Source organism: Argopecten irradians, chromosome 6, assembly GCF_041381155.1.
Source record: "Argopecten irradians isolate NY chromosome 6, Ai_NY, whole genome shotgun sequence".
Taxonomy (NCBI): Eukaryota; Metazoa; Mollusca; class Bivalvia; order Pectinida; family Pectinidae; genus Argopecten; species Argopecten irradians.
In genome coordinates, this window is record NC_091139.1 from 6,156,679 (window position 1) to 6,178,160 (window position 21,482).

At 33.4% G+C, this 21,482-nt stretch overlaps 1 protein-coding gene across 1 annotated transcript; it reads left to right on the top strand.

Annotated features, from left to right (window-relative positions):
- The first annotated feature begins 148 nt into the window (after positions 1–148).
- LOC138324801 (alpha-N-acetylglucosaminidase-like) lies at positions 149–13,772 on the top strand. Its single transcript, XM_069269955.1, has 23 exons — positions 149–242; positions 1,364–1,409; positions 1,902–2,059; positions 2,402–2,586; positions 2,742–2,889; positions 3,026–3,096; positions 3,686–3,847; positions 4,107–4,172; positions 5,014–5,077; positions 5,386–5,456; positions 5,898–5,972; positions 6,368–6,449; positions 7,290–7,439; positions 7,592–7,734; positions 7,871–7,943; positions 8,609–8,704; positions 9,098–9,183; positions 9,618–9,722; positions 11,008–11,191; positions 11,615–11,658; positions 12,042–12,099; positions 12,250–12,349; positions 12,996–13,772. The coding sequence occupies exons 1-23, from the start codon at positions 219–221 to the stop codon at positions 13,226–13,228; spliced, it is 2,424 nt and encodes an 807-aa protein (XP_069126056.1). The 5' UTR covers positions 149–218; the 3' UTR covers positions 13,229–13,772.
- Positions 13,773–21,482: the final 7,710 nt, after the last annotated feature.

Consider the following 21,482-nt stretch of genomic DNA (forward strand, 5'->3'; position numbering starts at 1 on the left):
GCATATCTATAATTGTATTTTTATAAATAATTATCATCTTACAGATGCATGTGATTTAACAAAAATTTTGATAAAAATTTGTTATTGTATTCGACTTTTGAAGAATTTCGGATTTCTCTGGAGTTTAGATCCACCTTAACGATTGGAAGTTCCGAATGATTTTGTTGATCACATGACAGACGACACCACTTCTACAAATTGATGCAGAAAGTGGTACGATGTGTTCCCTATTCATTTCTTGGGTATGTGTTTACACGATTTGTTTGTATAGTTTGTACATAACAACTTTTTGTAAAGACATACTTTCTATTCACTTGTTAACAGATGTTTCCAACTGAACATGATCTAGTTCACAAACTATCCTACTTTCACTTTGAGGAATCTGGCACCAGAATCGCAGTACAGTAGACTTACAAGTACATGTACTCATTAGATACAGTCTATCGTCCTGTACTAATAACGTTTTTATAGGGTTTGTTTTTCTTGTTACAAATTGAATTTTGTGGCATTGATCAATGTAGACCTGAAGTTCAGAATTACATTGTATACAGTAACTGTGCATGTTTAATTTACAGTTATATAACTACTACATAGTACTGTTGTACCGTATTCACAGTAATTAGCACCCTTTCCCCTATAAGCGCCCCTCTCATCTTCCGGAGAAGGAGTTGCAGTTCCATAAACACCCCATATGCTATTACAGTGTAGATTAATATATACAATGCTGTACAACTGTGTGATAGCTTATATAATTACAACATTGGCACTGTATCCCTTATTAAATGAAATTCATGATATCATATGGCATGCGTATAATTTCCTGAAACTTGCATGTATGTGCACGTCTGACACATGTATGTGAATTATAACGTAAATAATTCATTCAAAGGAAAGAAGGGATATATATATGTATGTTTATTGTGGCAGATTACAGTTGTTGTCCACAACATAGATTTAATTACATTGAATGCACTTACATGTATATGTAATGCACGTGCACACGTACGTGCATATGTAAGGAAAGAGGATTTATTTCAGATCTCTAAATATTATCAAAGATAAGCCATATATATTTTAACCATATTCCCAAATGCATATAATCATTATATTTATTTTTTGAGTAATGTACGTCACAAATTTGCTATCTAGTTTTCTTTCTGCCTCAATTTTTTAATTTTTTTTTTTTTCAAATTAAATCCAAAGGCCAAACATAAATCCTATAATTACATTTTGATAAATTAGATTAAGTTCAAAAACTTTTGACAATAAAAGACCTGGAACTAAAGCAGCTTTGCCATTCTAGAATTGAGATAATATATGTGTACATGTATACTGATGTCATTTAACCATTTTTACTCCACAGGTGTTCATTCTGCTTTTGTTTGCCTTTAGTGTTGGGGCCCTGAAAGGTAAACACCTTACAGACTTTTTATTGGAATATTATAAACATGCACATAATCAGCTAAAAGGACACCTGAAAAACAAGGATCATTTGAAAGGAACATAACTTGTCCCTACAGGTGTGAGACCCTCTGTATTAAAAGGACATGTTTCTAATATAAAGGTGACCTAATCTCTTGAGTGTCCCTTAAACACAGGCTTGACTATATTTTCTGACTAGTATAATTATATATTAAGTATTTATTATTATAATAATACATTCATATACATATTGTATGGCTCAATTTATTTTTTCACAAATACATCTTGATTTCCACCAAATTTAAATTTGAAGGATTTTTACCTTTATCTTTCTTTAATGATAAATTTTAATGCTTTTTTTTCAAAGCAGTTATTATAGAAAATACTATGAGCTTATATTGTAATTTCTTATTATAATATGTATTAGTTTATTTGTACCTGATATGGTTGCTTATTGTACTACGATTCTTTTATTTCAGAATTTGAGACATTGAAACATCTAAAACCCAAGGCATCACAAGAGACACAGGCAGCTGCAGCTCAAGCTCTGATTGGTCGAATTGTTGGAAAGAGAGCCAATGAGTTTAAAGCTTCCATTTCATCAACCATTGGTCCAGAAAATAGAGACACATTTCAGGTGCTCAACTTGTGTAATTTTGTTCTTTAGAGTGGTCGAAAATTAATTTGGAATTTACATTTGTGTAATACCTTTGTAATTATAACTCTTTAAAAGCACCAGTATCTGTATATACTATCACAGATAACTGTTCCATGCAGGTTTAGTGTTTTGTCAGTACTGAGTGTAACAGATCGAATGCTGTTTCTTCTAACATTATTCTTCTTTCATCTAAGAATTTGTTGTTTTACATGTACATGCATCTCAAGATTATGGTAAACATCTTTCCTTCCTATGTTTTGGTAAGTTTGTAACTCGGTTGGTAATGAATGTTTACTTTTATTAAATCTCCTTTTCTCGTAGATAATCACATCAGGTTCATATGTCAATATCACCGGGACGACGGGAGTGGCGGTTGCCATGGGACTGTACTATTATCTGACCAATCACTGTGGCTGTCAGTACACATGGGCAGGCCAACAGATGGACATCCCATCTACCTTACCCAATGTCCCTTCCCCAGGGATCAAAATCACAACCAATGATAGGTAACTTTGTATTAAGAAATAAATATTTAGAAAAAACACACACTACTCAAATCCCATATCTTTTATATAAATGATAAATGGAAGCAAAGCTGATTGTTTAATACAGGATATCCCCATGTTTGTGGTAAACAAGGATTATCTTCCCTTTGTTCCAGATTCCGTTACTTCCAGAATGTGTGTACGGTCGACTACTCATTTGTATGGTATAACTGGCCGGAATGGGAACAACAGCTGGACTGGATGGCCCTTCATGGGATCAACATGCCTTTAGCCTTCACCGGTCAGGAGGCCATTTTTCAACGGGTAATATTTAGTACACATTAAGCCACAAAATGCTATTTTCAATTTTATTGAGATCTTAATTATGAAAAATTACCTTTCCAACTCTTGGTAAGATAAACATGTTCCTATATGTGTATAATTGTTTGTTTCTTTTAAGATCTACATGAGGATGGGATTCACCATGTATGATATACAGAGACATTTTGGTGGCCCGGCATTCTTAGCCTGGTAAGTAATAAATTCAGGACTATTATACATTGTGATAAATTATCTCCCATTTTTATTAGAAGTCTCAAATTTCAGGTCAAATAAGAAAACGTTGCTAGATGCAAATTATGTCTCCTTCATCCAATACATAGGAAATTATCTCCTCTTCAATTAAATGTTCTCCCCTAAATGGCCAAGAATACAATGATTTACTCTCCCCTTAGTTTAACATTTCCCTTAACCAATTGTTATGATATTCATGTGTGGATTTAAATTATCTTCCTCGAAAGTAAAAGATGGCTAGCAATAGTATCCGTGCTAGGAGTATCATCTCACCTGTCAGAAAGCGATGGAAATTATCTCCCCTTGAATTTTAGTTAATTTCTGTTAAATAGGTAAAGGATGGGAAATAAAACATTTGAGTTGATAACATTTGATTTAGCTGCCTTGACAGATCAAATCATATGTATGATTGGGTTGGACTAGATAAATCATGTTTCCTCAGATGAATTATCTCCCCTGATAGGTCAAGAATGGGTAACATGCATGGTTAGAGAGGACCAGATATCTACTAAATTATCTCCCGCTGATGAATTATCTCCCCTGACAGGTCAAGAATGGGTAACATGCATGGTTGGGGAGGACCATTACCCCAGTCCTGGATTGACCAGCAGTTGGTCCTACAACATAAAATCCTTGACCGGGCCCGGGAGCTTGGAATGATACCAGTACTACCAGGATTCGCTGGACATGTTCCCGAGGCTATCACCTGGTGAATATGTTTGAATTTTACCGGAATTAACTTTAATGAGTGTTTAAAATTTATTGTTATTTAGCTTCATTTTATGCATGCCGGTAAATTGAATTTATACTTAATTTTAAGGGTTCCATTATATGCATTGAAAAATTAAATGTGTGCATGAAAGGTGTGCGTTAATTGGTAAATGTCGTTATTGAAATTGAACTACAAATGTACCTATCTAAAATTTTAAAATACCTGACTTAATTAATTAACTGTTGTACCTGCATAGGTTGTATCCGGAGTCGAATGTTTCCAGATTGCCAGACTGGGCAGGATTCAATGGAACCTATTGTTGGTTAGTTTTGTTCTTTTATCATTTATTATATGAAAATTAATACTTTTATTCGTCCTTGCTATAAATGCAATTTTTTCATGTGGAATAATCTTTGAAATTATCAAATTTACAAATCATTATACTTTTTGTTTAAACACATCGTTGTACTGTTTACATGTCCATACATATTGATGGTCAGATATTACCCAATCAAAAAATAAAAATTCAAACACTGAAGTTTATTTTGATTACTGTAAACCACTTCATTATCACTTCTAAAATATTTTGCGCCTCTTGAATACAAAAATTTGTAATCAAAGGGTCTGACTGACAACCATGCATACATTTATGCATTTTATACAATTATTTGTGAAACCTATAGATTCCCTTGAGCTCTCTCACAAAATAACTAAAAAAATTGTATTTTGTGAAAAGCAAGTAGTTTTTGAAAATATTACCTGTATGGTAAAGTAAATGTCAAATGTCAAAAATTGCATACAATTTAGCATCGTTGGGCTTTTGCTGGAAAAACAAAATGGTAGCATTAAAATTGCTGCACCTCTGAAAATATTTTAGTAAATTTTCTTCAATTACAAAAGTTACTTACTTTACACCATTACCACCATCGAAAAAATTCCAGGTTCGCTATGTCCTATGTGGAATGCAGTAGTGATTGCACATGCACTGAAAGCAAAATTATTGTTTAAAATTATTTTTTATATTAATTAGACTTATATATACTATACACGATTAAACACAAATCATTGTTCAAATGATGGGTATCATTTATGCTCGTCTTCGATGGAGCATCTTTAAGATACTACATATATACATGTACTTTATAATCTCTGTTCCTTCACAGTAACCTCCTTCTAGATTTTGATGACCCACTTTTTAAACAGATTGGTGTTCAGTTCCTGAAAGAGGTACAGCACATGTTTTATTTCTTCATTCACACGTTTAATTGCTCTCTGTATCCAAACTATTTCATGGTAATGCATTCAACAGTTAAAATATGTTTTAAAAGAAAGCAAAATACCTGATTTAAAATGTATATAACATAATCCCTATTCCCTTTGATTGACTTGCAGGTTTTCAGAAGAACATTTTTAGTCACAGAAATTGAGAAAAAAACATGTTTTCTCAGGAAAAAAATACACCTATCAACAATATCAAACTACTGTTTGTTATTCATGCTTAAAATTGAAAGTTTATCACTTTATTTTAATTTCAGTTGATGGACGAGTTTGGGACAGACCATATCTACAATATTGACACTTTCAATGAGATGGACCCCAAATCAAAGTAGGTATATTGATTACCATCTAATAGCATTTTGGTAGCTTTTTACATTTAAAGTTTTTAAATTGAATGTTTATCGGTTTTTTTTAAATAAAACTGTGAAATATGAATGTATTTTGATGATAATTCAACAGTGAGTCATTTGATTTAATTTTCTTTAGCATGTTTTAAAGATAAGGTAAACCATTTTACGTACAGCATACGGTACAATTGCAAAACATGTACATTCCAAAAGGAGTTGTCTCCCCTATGTACAGCCTATAGAGTACAGTAATATCACAGGCCTATGTATATATGCTCAGTTGTTGGTACATTTTATGTAAGACTTTATTAGACACTTTTACTTAAAATATCTATTTTGTGTACCTTTGCAATGTATAACAATTATCAACCTCAATATTTGTTTGGCTTAAAATAGTAATTTGGTATTATTTGTATTTCTAGTGATCCAGTATATCTAGCCAAAGCGTCCCGTACCATCTACGATGTTGTAATTGAGGCTGACCCTAACGGAATATGGTACAGATAGAAAACTTAAAATATCTTTGAAACTTGATTTAGAAAGTTGATTTAAAATAATAAATTGTTTTTTTTTTTACTTTATGAATAGATTTTGAAATACATATGTGCAACCAAATCTGCCTTACCGACCACCTCTGTATAAAGACAACCTACTGAATAAGACAACACTCTTATGGTCCCAAATGACAAATGTCAACACACTGTGACCTGTGTATAAAGGCCACTTGGCCATAAAGACCACTTCCCATTTTTCATTTTGTGGTCTTTATAGACAGGTTTGACTGTAAATGGGTGTTTTTGTAAATATAAAGATTTTGAAGGGGCTTTTATCCTAATCAGCACTTTTGTTTTATATACAGTGTTTTACTAGATATTGAATGTTGATATTTTAGGCTGATGCAGGGATGGCTGTTCCAGGCAGAATATTTCTGGAAACCAGACCAGATAAAGGCATACCTGACCGGTGTACCAACTGTAAGTGTACATTGTAAATAGACGTATATGTGAAAGGAGCGGGTCGGTGTGGTTGGTACATACATGTAGAGATATAATCTCTTTCACACAGCTGACCGGGCATGCTTCTTTAGGTCAGTTTGTAGAACTCTTCAGTTTTCCACATCAAAGAACTTGCAACCCCATACCTTTTGGTCCGCTGCTCTACCATCTGAGCTTCAAGGAAATTCCTACCGGTATGAAAGCTAAAAGGCGACCTTATATGTTCAATTAAAACCTACTGCACAAATATACAAATGTATAATGTATTGGATGCCTTCTCTGCATTTTTTCTCTGCATTTTCTTTAATTCAGTCAAAGGTGCTTTTATATCATGCTTTTCCAGAGTAAGAGTTTGTAGGTGTATATTGCTGTTTATCAAATCTTGAACTGACTGTTCTCATGTCTGATGGTAAAGACAATTTTTTCTCCCATACTTCACAGGGATATCCCGTGGTTGCTAGGGGAAAGATATCTCTATCTTACACAGGGGGGTGTAAGACAGCTCACACGAGCCAGACAATAACGTGACGTCATCAATACATGCAGCGTAACTGCGACACGTATTGTAGATGACGTCATTAGTTTTAATGCATAATGACGTTCCTGCGATAATGGCGCGATGAAAAAGCTGGATACCAAGTGGAATTTCATAATTTTTTCTACTTAGTATGGGAGAAAAAGAATCTTACATGGCTTGCCGAGGGTTGGCGTCCAATATCTTTCACGAGGGTTGAGATATTCCTGTCCTTTTGACAGTTCCATATAGGATTCTATAAGTAATATTTATAATACACTGAATCTTTTACCTTATCTTTATAGGGTAAAATGATGATATTGGACCTCTACTCGGAAATTGCTCCAATATTTACCAGGACTCAATCCTATTATGGCCAGCCATTTATCTGGTGTATGCTACACAATTTTGGAGGAACATCCGAGATGTACGGAGCTTTCCTAAATATCAACAATGTAAGTGTCTTATATTCTTCCACTTTGGGAAAAATGTTTGGTACAATGCTATTATTCGTGAGGTGTGAATTGACCGGTTTGTTTAAATATCAGAAGATAACATGTCTGTAGGCCCTAACTTTTGATCCCTTTTTCGTTGTTGTTAAATATAGGGTCCGTTTGATGGCCGGGCTTTCCCTGACAGTACTATGGTTGGCCTGGGTATCACACCAGAGGGTATATATCAAAATGAGGTCATTTACGAGTTCTTTGCTGAAAATATTTGGAGAACAGGACCAAGGGATGTCACAAAATGGTATGATTTTTTAATGTAATTTCATTCATTTCTGTTTTAACTGTTTTCTTTTGAAAGTTACATGTTACTTCAGCTACATACAGGGGAGATAGCTCTGTGAAAATAATAAAAGTGAATAATTCTGTCAAAATTTCAGGGTGACAGACTATGCAACCAGGAGATACGGAAAGTATGATAAATATGTGGATCTAGCGTGGCACTACCTCAAGGTTAGATACCATACCGTATACAATGTAACTGGTTATTTTCGCAGGTTTATTATTTTCATGATTTCGTGGGCAATCGCCTTTGTCACAAAATTTTGATCTGTGAAATATTAAAATGTCACAAAATTTTGATCTCTGAAATATTAAAAATCGGCTGAAATATATATATACTTAAAAACAAAATCGCAAAATTTTGATTTACTTAAATTTTAATTTTCTAGTTTTGAGTCCAGATCATGAAAAATTATGGCCCATAAAAATAACTGGCTATTTAGTATGTTCACAGTACAATGTCATGTACATTTTGTATATTTAGTTAGGAAAGAGTTTCTTGTTCTGTTTAGAACCTATATACAATATCTAATATTGGTAAAATTAGTATTAAAAAAGTTTGTGTGGATAGTTTTGTTTCTCTCCTATCATTGAAACTGGGGTTGACTATTATTGTCATCTTGTGAAAGTTTAATTGTCTGAATTTCAATAACCAGTGCATTAATGGGTTCATTTTTGGACAGATCTTGAACAAGTTTGTGTGTTTTAGAAATTTGGTCGGAGTTGCCATTCCTATTTTTGAAAATTCTCACTTAATCCATAATATCAATATATGTAAAATCAAATGGGGACAGTTACAGATCATGCTTCAGCAAGGAGATATGCTTGTTTTTCAGTTAAGCATTTACAACTGTTCTGATGGTCACCATGACAACAACCTTGATATTATTCCGACAGTCCGACCACGACTTACTCCCATGATACACCAGGATGTGAGTACATAGCACTATTCATTGATATTTTTAAAGACACCTATTTCTCCGATTTAGAATTTTGAAATATAAATCAGATCAGATGGTGTAGTGATCAAGCCATTCACCTTTCACCTTTTTGGCCTGTGTATAATCCCCAGCATGGATGAGAAAAGGTCAGAGAGTTATGTGCCAAATCATGTGGGGTTTTTTCCAGGCACTCTGGTTTCCTTCCACTTGAAGACCCTTCATGCTTACATCTTAGCTATTGAAAGGGAATTGTATGAGTTATATAACTTGTTTTGCAATTGATGTAAATAAAATACCCATTAAAGTGTAAAGCCTAGTTTGAGAGAGCCATTTGAGAGAGCCATTTGACCTACAGTACAAAAATCTGTTTTGTGTATTGGACAGCTGTGGTATGAGCCTGAGGATCTGTATGTAGCCTGGGACATCCTAGTTTTGGCGGCAGATCAGTATGTCAACAGTACCTTATATATGTAAGTTCATTTTATATACTGGTAAGGTTAAAGGTCACAGAACATTTATCATTATTATCCATCATATTATCATAGTACAGATGATACATATCAATAGCAGAGCTGGAAACTTCATGACCTAGTGCCTTCTTAAGGCACTTACAAAATCACAAAGTTCATCTACCATTTTGAGTTTGTTTTAATATACATAACTCAATTACCATATATCAGTATTGGGCCTCCTAGACATGTGAAGTTCATTGCATTTGGCCACAGTCAAGGTCACATAGTTTAATGTTATGTGAAGGTCATTTTGTTCTGTGTTGTTAAGGTCAGCGTCAGTACTATATTGTCATGGGAAGGTCATAGTGTTTTGATTATCTCACAGTCAAGGTCATTGCTGTGCCATGTGAAGGTCATAGTATTTTTTTCAAGGTCATTACTCTATTTTACAGGTATGATTTGGTGGATGTGACACGTAACAGTCTACAGATTCTGGGGTTAAGTTATTACCAGGACATGATCAACGCCTACAAGGGGAAAGACCTTGCTACAGTCACGTAAGTCATCTAGCCTTAATGATACGGTGATAGTGATGTAAATTTTGAGGAGGTTGTCATATATACTAATGATTGGGATTCCTTATTAGATCATGTATATTAGTTATTTGTTTGGTACATGACTGTAGGAGCTACTTTGCTGAGGGCTAACTGAAAAGGTGTAAGCTTTAATATGTTGTGGCTCTTGAAGTTTTGAGATATTTAAATCAAGAATAGGAACTTACACTATGACAGGGTTGTAAGAGTTCGGATTTTAGAAATCTTGACAGGTATGGATGAGATTTTTCTTAATAGCAGATAAATTGGTGAAGTTAAACTAATGTGGCTAATGAAGGATTTGGATATTTTCCTTCATTACCTCAACTTTATTACTCAAGGGTATGCAATACAGTTCTAGTCAAAGGTATTCATGGAGAAACAAGATAGTATTGTATTGAATACCATTGACAGGTGTTGTTTGTTTACATGTTTTATATATGCATTATGAGAGCTCACCTGTTGAGGGTCCTAAAGGGTATGATGGAATGTTTAATTGATTATTTTTGGTATCCATCAATCCTCTAAGACCTAAAAAAATTGGGGCTCCTGAAGGGTACAGATAGAATAATAATTTCTAATCTTTGGTACAGGACCGTTGGAGCGAAAGCTTATTGGGGCTCCTGAAGGGTATAGATAGAATAATTCATTGCTAATCTTTGGTACAGGACCGTTGGAGCGAAGCTATTGGGGCTCCTGAAGGGTATAGATAGAATAATTCATTGCTAATCTTTGGTACAGGACCGTTGGAGCGAAGCTATTGGGGCTCCTGAAGGGTATAGATAGAATAATTCATTGCTAATCTTTGGTACAGGACCGTTGGAGCGAAGCTATTGGGGCTCCTGAAGGGTATAGATAGAATAATTCATTGCTAATCTTTGGTACAGGACCGTTGGAGCGAAGCTCATTGGGGCTCCTGAAGGTAGTATAGAATAGAATAATCTTTTCATTGCTAATCTTTGGTACTGAAGGGTATAGATAGGACCAGGACCGTTGGAGCGAAGCTATTGGGGCTCCTGAAGGGTATAGATAGAATAATTCATTGCTAATCTTTGGTACAGGACCGTTGGAGCGAAGCTATTGGGGCTCCTGAAGGGTATAGATAGAATAATTCATTGCTAATCTTTGGTACAGGACCGTTGGAGCGAAGCTATTGGGGCTCCTGAAGGGTATAGATAGAATAATTCATTGCTAATCTTTGGTAGGGTATAGATAGAATAATTCATTGCTAATCTTTGGTACAGGACAGGACCGTTGGAGCGAAGCTATTGGGGCTCCTAAAGGACATGGACACAGCCCTGGCCTCTGACCCTCATTTCCTTATGGGGCGTTGGATAGCAGCTGCCCAGGCAAAGTCAACTAACTTAAATGAACGCATATTGTATGAGTATAATGCTCGTAACCAGGTGACGCTATGGGGACCAGGAGGGGAGGTAGATATGATTTGTTTATTTTTGGCACAAAAGTAGAGTCTTAGTGCATTGTTCTTGTTACCATGTTAGTGATCTTAACTAATAACATTAAGTCAAACCTGTCTATACAGGACTTGAAACGAACATAACAGAAATGTCCTATATTGACAGTTGTCCTTTATACAGAGATCTTTTATATAGTGAATTAAACCAAATGGTGTTGATGAGTCCGTCTTTGTAGACAGATGTCATTTCTGGAAGGTTTGACTTGTCCATGGTGCATACATTGATGTGTATTAAGACCATTTAGTTGCATAAAAGATAATATATCCTTGTTCCCTTGGTTTGGCATGTATGAAGCACATTTTATTAATTCATAAATTTTCAAGAATATTGTTATAATACCAATACAAGATTTTCACTATAGTAAATAATCTATTACAGATCCTGGACTATGCCTGCAAACAGTGGGCTGGGTTGATAGAAGGGTAAGATATTCCTGTAACCATGATTTATACTGGTGTTTGATCAAAATAAGGCTGTTGTCAGGGTAATTTTATGCCCAACCACTTGGATGTTGATTGTTTGTTTTGTCATGCTGCCTTTGAGAATAAAAAAAAATAAACTTGTTTCAGTCAGTAACCATTAATAAACAGCTTTGTAGATGTATTAGATATTCTTTTCAAAAAATTTTCAGCACTAAAATATATCCATTCAAAAGTTTTAGCGTATATTTATATACAATTTTATATTTTACTGCTGTAATCTTATGCATTATTTGATAAAAGGACACATGATTGAAGAAATGTCTCAGTAACAAGAAAACATATATACTTGTAGTGTAATCTAGTTAATTTTATTTTCTAATCAGATATTACCGTCCTCGCTGGGAACTGTTCGTGGAAACCCTGAAGGAAAACCTGCAAAATGTAAGAACTATAAATATTACATTTGATTATGATAATCCATCACAATTTTGCTCTTTTAGTAGTCAGTAAGCAAAATTAGCAGAGAAGAATTTATTTCAGTGCATCAGAAGATTTTTGCAATTAATTAATGTGATTTTTGTATTTTATTAGAAAACAGACTTCAATCAGGGTGTGTATGACCAGACTGTGCTGAACAAGGTGGAGATACCTTTCACCTATGACCTCACTCCCATGGCAACAGAGCCCAAAGGTCAGTATTTTGTATTATTGGGTATAGATAGAAAAGTATTTTTTTTTACAATTTTGATTGATACATGTACCAATTAAGAATGAAAAAAATATATATATTGACCTCTTATTTTTCATTCAAATAATTGTTTGCATACATGTATTTGGTCTAACCTCAAGGATACAAGGATACCACCTTAACATATCCTATGTGGTAAATGTATTTTAAATATGAATTAGTGTATTTGCCATAATTGTTACAGCAAAAAATGCTTATAATGAACACATTTACAACAAATTCATGGTGATAACGTAGTAATTTCCCCAGCAATGTTATGATAGGATATCTGCAATATGTTTAAACTTTGCTTAGAACGAAGTAATTTTGTTGGTCACCTGAGGTTCGTTATAACCATGTTTTACTGTACAAACAGAAGATTCCCTAATTGTAATCATATCTCTGTGCATTTTTTTTTCTGGCACTAAATGCTCCAAAATAACATTACTACTTTAATATGCATGATGAACATACACCATATACTGCGAAATTAACCAGCTATGCAGTAAACTATATACATGGTAACGTACTAGAAAACTTTTTTGTTTGAAGATTACAGATATATCAATAATCGTCCACAAGTACAAATACATATCTTTTACATTTGTAGGTGACTCGCTGGCAATTGTCAAGGACATTCATATGAGATATCGACCCGATGCTTCTCTATCAGGTCTCAAGTCACTGAGACGGAAATCATCTAAGGGAGGTAATCAGGATTGGAGTGTGAGAAAATATGGAAAGGAAATTGTACCACATTTAAGAGATAGTAAATACACAAAGAATCAGAACCTCCGAGACTCTTTGTCACAGTCATCACGTAAAGGTAATTTGTATGGATAAAACATGTGAATTTAATCTCAGTACCCATATCTTTAACTGATTCACCCCTGAAACTTCATAATGAACTCTCCTAGCATTTGAATGAGAAGAGTTTAAATGTGTCTTCAGGGGTGAATAAGTTAATCTTAACTATCAGACAAGCCAGATACGACAAAAAAAATGCATTTCTTCTTGTTTTTGTTGGGTTTCTTTTATCTTTTTTTTTCTGTCATGCCTAGAAAATCAGTGCTTGCAATATGATAAATAAACTGTCATTTTATGATTCTAAAATAACTTTTTGGGGTACAAAATTTACACTTGGGAGAAGAGTTTTCACGGTAAAATAAAACAATAGTGATGTTGAATGATGGTGTTTCAAAAATGATAACCCTGGACCTGTTAATTGAAAACCATGTCAAGTACTTGGATTATATTATTCCAACCCATTCACCCCTGAAGACTCATTTGAACTCTTCCATTTCAAGCATTGGAAAAGTTCAATATGGATTTTCAGGGGAGAATGAGTTAATGACATTTTGAAATCCATGTGTATATTTTAGTTAGAATGTGTTAAGTATTTATGTTTCTGACAACCATTTAACGATATTGAAACATTCATGCTAGCTGGTAACAATACAAGTTGGCCTTGTCCTACTTTCAGACATGGTATACTTAATGTTATGAATTGGTTGAAGACGTTTGTGATATTTTTGTCTATTATTTTTCCTTTTAATTTTTGTTGAAAAGTTTTTGCATTATCAATAAAATTTAAGATACATGTCTCTATTTTATTACCTATAAAAATTTACATATGTATATAAATTTATATGCTCATAGACCAAATTTTGAAGTTTCCATTAAAAAATATGTGAACATTTACTTTTGCAGATTAAAGAATTGATTGTAATTTTTTTATCTATTAAAGAGACAATTCAGTCTAAGAGAACATTAAAATTTGTACATGTATCGGAAAAAAACTAGTTCTAATGGAAATAAGATCAGTCGGTTTTACTGTGATATGCATGAAATGCCCATGGGGGTGACATGTGTGTGAAATGTTCAAACTCGCTCGCTGTCCGCCATTACACACTGTGGTCAAACTTCTTGTATGCCGAACCCTGTCCCTTGCTCGTAGAGTAATGCAATATTTGTCTAGAACTGCTCAAATCGCTCTGACGGTAGAGTGTGTTTACCTTGTTAGGTGAATTGTCTTGCCTAAAAATCTCAATTTTACCACCTTCTCAGTGGTTATGTAGTTCATTTGTTTAACGTGCGTGCCTTTGACTTGGGTATGGGTACAGCGTCCATATTGTACCTGCTTAATCGTATTGATCAACGATTTGATATTTGAACGATATTAATTAAAATACTTAACAATGTCGAGGAATTTATCAATGTTTTACGTTATATATTGCATAAGAAATGTAGAACAATACATTTATGCTATATTTGGCTTCTTGGTTATGTAAAAGAATTAGCCTGAGTGAATTGTCTCTTTAAATAATTCATGTAAAAGGTGTAAGTCAAAGTGGTGTAGGTGAAGTAAAAAATTCGGCCATAATACAAATAACAAGAATCTGTTTGTACTATGAAATATAAACTTTACACTACCCGATCACCCAATACGACTAACCATCTGTCTTCTCTTTACAATTCACTTCAGCGAATTTCAAAATTTAATTAAACTCACAAAAGTTTATCTTTGAATCATTATCTACATCATTTATATTTAGAGGAATTACATCATTTTTAGTAGCTGGACCAATGTTAAAAGATATCAATGAATAATACCTGTTTATTATATAATGTGTAAAATGCTATACATATCAATTTGAATGTACTAGATATTATATTTCCTCTTGTCTCAGGTATTGCAGAGTCATGGCTAAACTTTGAATGTTCATTTTACATTCCATATATTCGTTAACTCAAACTGCTTAATAATTACTTATGTGCCTTGATAGTAATGTTTTAGTATATGTACAAACGTATTGCTTTTATTTGATATTTGGTATACCTGATAGCTTAAAGCAATACTGCTGTACTGACTTTTTATCTTGTCAATGTATGTTTGATAGATTTTTAATAAGTAAAACATAATCTACATTAGAGTTTGGGGTTTGTAAATGAAGTTTTTCTTCTAATTCTACAGTTTATTTTTATACGATGTAAATTGTGAATTTGAAATATATATTATTTTTCTATCTACAAGTTTAGTCCCAATGCTTTTTACTGAGATCTTTCGATTTATTTTTTACACTTGTGAATCACGACGTAATTATGCAAAAACATCATCTGATTTTGGTTTTGGTTCACGTATAAGTCGCACTGGTCGCACTCTCGATTTTCAGGGAAAAAAGTCGCGACTTATAATCCCGAAAATACGGTATGTCCAGGCTACTGTAAAAAATATTTATTCCAACTCAATGAAATTTTGGCGCAAAGTTGATTTGAAATAAATTAGTTCAATTATGAACTTGAGCATTTATTACATTTCATTTTTAAATTGCTCTATCAGAAAATGCAATTAGTGCCATCATATTTTACGGAAATGTTTTTAGTGTAAAATATACTATTATATGATCACCGCTAAGAAATATAAGTTAATAGTATTATATGAGAATATCATTTTGCATTGTTTGCCATTTCTTATTATTCAGCTATGTTTTTCATTGCTTGTGTATTTACTATAATCTTAACCCAGAAACGTACTAGTCAGAACCTGTGCGTTGCCAGCACTTGGTCACAACATATTCTACAATCAACTATATATACATATATACAGAGAGAAGCAAATATATTTACATGTAGTAAAGCAGTCATAGATCTAGAATTATTGTTGTGCCTTAAACCAAAACAATACATCGTATTAGGAAGATTAATTATATTAATGAAAAGGTGTCTTTAACATCAGACAATAAAATATTTTGAAATGAAAATTATGTTATACCATACCGGTACATGTATATAAGATAGTATATACATTTATAAACGAAGGAAGATGGAAAATAAAAATTATGCAACGGATAAATTCTTTTATTCTTTGTTATCATCAAATTATATATTTCTAAGTTGTCTAAATCTGGATCCACTATCAGGTTGATCGTTTCTTTGCTTTCAAGGCAGCCAACGTCTTTGCACCATTGAGCTGAAAATGCGAAGAATATAAAGAAACAGAAGCCATGGAAGTGTGGTATTGTTTAGCATCATCAAAAAATTGCTATGGAAACTACAGGGTAGTCATTTGTTACATGATTTTGCAATCACAGTTTGTAAGTACTCCTTCAAACGTCTTCAAAAGTTTAACTTGTTGAGAAACTCTCTTAGAATAATACTGAGATGTCTTCAAAAGTTCCACTCGCTGAGAAACTCACTTAGAATAATACTGAGACTGTCCTTACAAAATATGTTGTTTTTTCTGCGTCAGTCCAAAATCCAAGATGCTCCTGCAGCGTCATCTTGAAAGACACATTTAAAGTGATCTTTAGTTTCCAGTTGGAATTGAACTCTAATCTATTGTCATGATAGCTATTTGTACGATGTCCATTTCGTAACGTGATTGCGCAACCGCAGTTCTCCACTACAAGATCTAAGTTGAATTTCAATCATCTCATGTTCCATCAGTGTAATCAAGCTGGTTTGATACTGAGTTGTTCTTGACCAATCGTTATTATTTTTCGCATCACTCTAAAATCCATTGTCAATTTGAAGATTTAAAGATAAAATATTTCAAATCTCTTGCTTGAAATAAGAAGTATAAATGTTCAATGTTTTTCACAAAATATATTCCATAGAATCCATATTATTTTCAGTATCACTGCTTTGTATTGATAAGTTCCTTTTACAAGGCACGGTTGTGTATCTTGTTTATACGTACAGATTAAAGACAGAGTGATTTATGTTAGTATTTGTGTATGGTAGAATAGATGGTTTTGCACACAGATCTATACCTAGTATAACAAATCAACGGTAAAAAATGTCCACTGTCTGGACAACCCCCAAGTACAGGGTCTTCTGTTATATATTTGAATGTGCTTTAGAAAGGTTAAAGATTAACCAAACTTACAAGAAATTGCATGGCTCTCTGTAAGTTTTAACTAGTTCAAAGAACAAACCATGCAAGGTGTCATCCATCAAATCTCAAAAACATTGTTTCTGTCCCCGTCTTGTCCTTGTTCTAAAAGTGCTGACAGTTACATCTTCAAAAATTATTTCTCAATGGTTTGGTTTCCGATCGAAAAACGATGATGAAATGTAATCACGATTATGAGAAAAGTGGTTTAGAACTTCTGTCGTTTTTATCGGAGGGGTAGATTTTAGATTTTAAAATAATAGTATATTACGAGTTGAAACTAACACCTCGAGGAGCATACTGGTTATAAAATAGCTCTCTCCCTCCCCCACCTCTCTCTTTCCTCGCTCTTACCTCACTCTCTGTCTCAAATACAACTTTATATATTATGCATATCTTTTCTTGTAAATGCCATCTTGTCTATGTAATTTGAATGTTTCATTATTTTTGGGAACGGGCTTTATATCCGTTGTATAACTTGTGCCCAATCCCATTGCACATTTTGCAATAAAATATGTTTAAATCAAAATCACGATGATGTTTTATAGTCTTTTGAACAACTTCTGTTTGCTGTATGGGTGTTTTGGTACTAGTTTCATTATTTTTGGGAACGGGCTTTATATAAGTTGTATAACTTGTGCCCAATCCCATTGCACATTTTGCAATAAAATATGTTTAAATCAAAATCACGATGATGTTTTAAAGTCTTTTGAACAACTTCTGTTTGCTGTATGGGTGTTTTGGCACTTGCTGTGACGCTGGATTATTCCTTATCCATGCTTCTCGATGCGATCGTTTTCGCAATATTAATTTTGAGTATATCATCAGCTTGTTGAAAATGGTATTGTTTCCTTATTTCCGCCTGTTGTTTCCATCCGACCCTTACAGTATACATGTATAATATGTTAGTATTTTTTTTAAATATATGACATTTTTTATTACTTCATGCTTATAGGTCTTCAACATCTTCAGTCAAATGTGTCAAAGAGACCATATTGACGATGAAAATAGTCTTTAAAGTCAAAAGTAGTTATACCAATGTCAAATTCTGTTGACTTTGACATTTGGAATCTTGGGAAAGTGATCTTATTAACCAAGTAGTCTTTAACAAAAGCGGTTGCTAAGGCAGGTTTTACTTCAGCCGGTCAACGTTTACTTTAGTAGACTACATATAGTTCCGAATTATAGTTCCGAATGAGATGATAGTTCCGACCATAAAGTGCTAGTATTCACGTCGTCTTCAAAAACATGTCTACAAGGCAATGGAACCAACCAGCTATTAGCATCAATGGAAATGATTTAAACCCTATAATCTCGTCCAAACATGTAAATCCTTTCTCAATTGGCACAAAATTCGCGATCGACATTTTTCATTCACGGAAACCATGATAATGTGAATAAATCCTTTAGACACAGATAAACACAACGTAGGTTAGAGATCGGAGGATGTTGCTACGCTATCCGCAAATCAACAATATGGCAATCGGGCTCATCTTGCTTACATGTCCACCAGTTTAGTTGTAAGTTATCCTAGTAGATACGGGAGTCTTTGGTTTAACACTGTGATCCGATCGATATGGTCGATAGAACGGTTTAAGCCGATACATATTAATAAAACTGAGGGACTTTGCAAGATCATGGTAAAGTCACAATCCCCTCTATATATATGAGTGTTATCTTGGTGGTAACGAGCAAACAAGCTCAATTGAGGCTACTGACTTTTCTTTCAAGTTCTACACATATTGTACCATCGATTTTATCGATTTTATCGATGATGTGTGTTTTCCTCTTCTAGAAAGTTAAGGCAAAATATCGTTATAATACCTTTAGGTCAAACTGAAGAACGTTGCAAGCTTAATGTAACGCATTCTGATAACATGGTGTTCTCCGTATGAAGACAGAAACAAATCAGCCCGTAGAAGAGCGCAGTTGGTTGCCATTAGAATTCCAGTGGCCTGCTGAAATATTTGGAGTAAGAGTCATTCGTACGTTTCAATGTATACTTATGATCTTGTATGATAGACTGTAATGTCGTTTTGACATTTTTAGAAGAGAAAGCTTTCATTTCTCGAGAACGACAGCTTTCCTTGCTTTAGAAATAAGACAAAGTGGTATAAGAAGAAAATCAAATATTTTTATAAAATAATATTCGTTATGAGCGACTGTGCAATATGATGACATCTTACAATAGTCTAACCTCATTTTTTCAAGTTAAAGTAAAAATATTCTCATGTGACTGTAGCCTCAGATTCGTTTCATAATGTCTGGCAGTAACTTGAAATAATATAGAAATGATCTTATTTATAGGGAATTGGATTCTTATAATGATTAGGATTATAATTTAAACGAATCAAATCTTTAAAGATTTTTAGCAACATTTTTGATGACTTGATTTTAATTTCAAAAGAAAAAAAATACGTATAACTTGACAGACTAAATGATCGTGATCTTTCATAGTTCTTCAGTTTTTCATACAAGTAATAATGATATGTTTCGTCTTACAGACCTACGACCTTTCCGGAGCAAAATATAAAGATTTCTTTAAAAAAAAATAATAACATCAGAAAATACCGATGGCCTAAGATGAGGTAACAACACCAAACATATGCCAGATTTCCTTCGTAATATATGATAACAGTAGAGAGTCATTTCGCTGTTTTGCCTTCTGACGCAGTGATAGTCAACTACCGTGCGGTATTTAGGACGACGGCGGGAAACATAAGACGACCCGTGTTATGAAAATTAGCATTTTATTTATACTAGTCAAATTGTTCAGATGATACGTGTAGTATTAACGGTAATTTAATAAATTTTGCGACTCTGCAAAATTATCGATCTCCTTTTACATTCCCAATTTAAATATTAAAGGCCGTTTCGAAAAGGTAGTGGACCTTTAATATCCTTAAGAACATGAAGTAAAATACAATTTCGTGGTTTAATCTAAAGAGAAACACTAAACTGAAACAATGTACAACTTAATTTGAATAGCGTGATATATTCATGTCTCTGCATAGCTACAACTAATTTTGATTTAAATTTGAATTTTAGACGATGTTTTGTTTCAGTGATACTTTAAACTTCAGTCTGACGTTGGTATCTCAATTTTTTTCGGTCCGGTATCGTTAACTGCAGTTAATCAAAGAAATTTTATATTCCAGCGTTTCATTTCCATAACATTGAAACCACTTTGTAACCCGATCGAATATGTTATTGTGCTTATTTTCGATATGATTTTTTAAAAGTTTCCTATCATGCTAAATCCCTAACATTGTGGGATTGTTTCTTGTTGTACAACTGTCTCGTAATCTTTCCAACTAACATGAACACATTTCACGTAATAGATACACCTGAATATGACATTCATTTTCTTTTTCTAATTTGTTATAATACTTTATCTCCGCAAGGGAGAAATAAAGGAGTGATGATGTTGGACAGGTTGAGAATGTAACAAAATTTGGAATTGTGTTGCGAAAATGAAACAGAAATATTTACTCTGATCGGGAAGATTGCCGGCCACTCTCCTTAGTTTTTATGAAACTTACTTTTACTGATTTTTCTCATTATTGCACAATAATCAAAATAGCCCTGTCGTTGATATTGTTATATCTTTTAATATTATATGAAAGAGTATTTTGATGAGGAAAAGTTAAACAAATCTGAATATTTATGACATTAATCAATGTAGTGTCTACTGTGACGTAGGCCATAATATGCAATAATCAAAAGCAGAAAAATAACCCTTTTAGGAAAAATAACCCTTTTGGGAAAACCAGGTAACAAATATCATTTAGCTATTTTTCTTTGTTTTTCAACAAAATTACTAGTAGCTTTGTTGTTAAAAAAAAGTCAAACAAATCTGAAAATAGTAATCATTAATGTTAATAATTTCGTGTCATTTTATATATAAAAAATAATGTTTTGCAGAAATTTTAAAAGTATGAAAAGTATATATGGTTGTGTGTTGGACGAATCTCCTCCTGTGAAAGGACACTTAATGTAATTTACTATGATTTTTTTATCAAAATTTGATTTTGAACCTTATAAAATCAATTTTGTGTAAATTCTGACGTAAGCCATATGTTACCATGCGATATTGACAAAAAACACCGACTAGTAATTGACATCACATTGTTTACTGTTTACTTGAATCACATTCATACATCATCACTCATACAGCAAGATAAACATTGAGCTGGACGTATT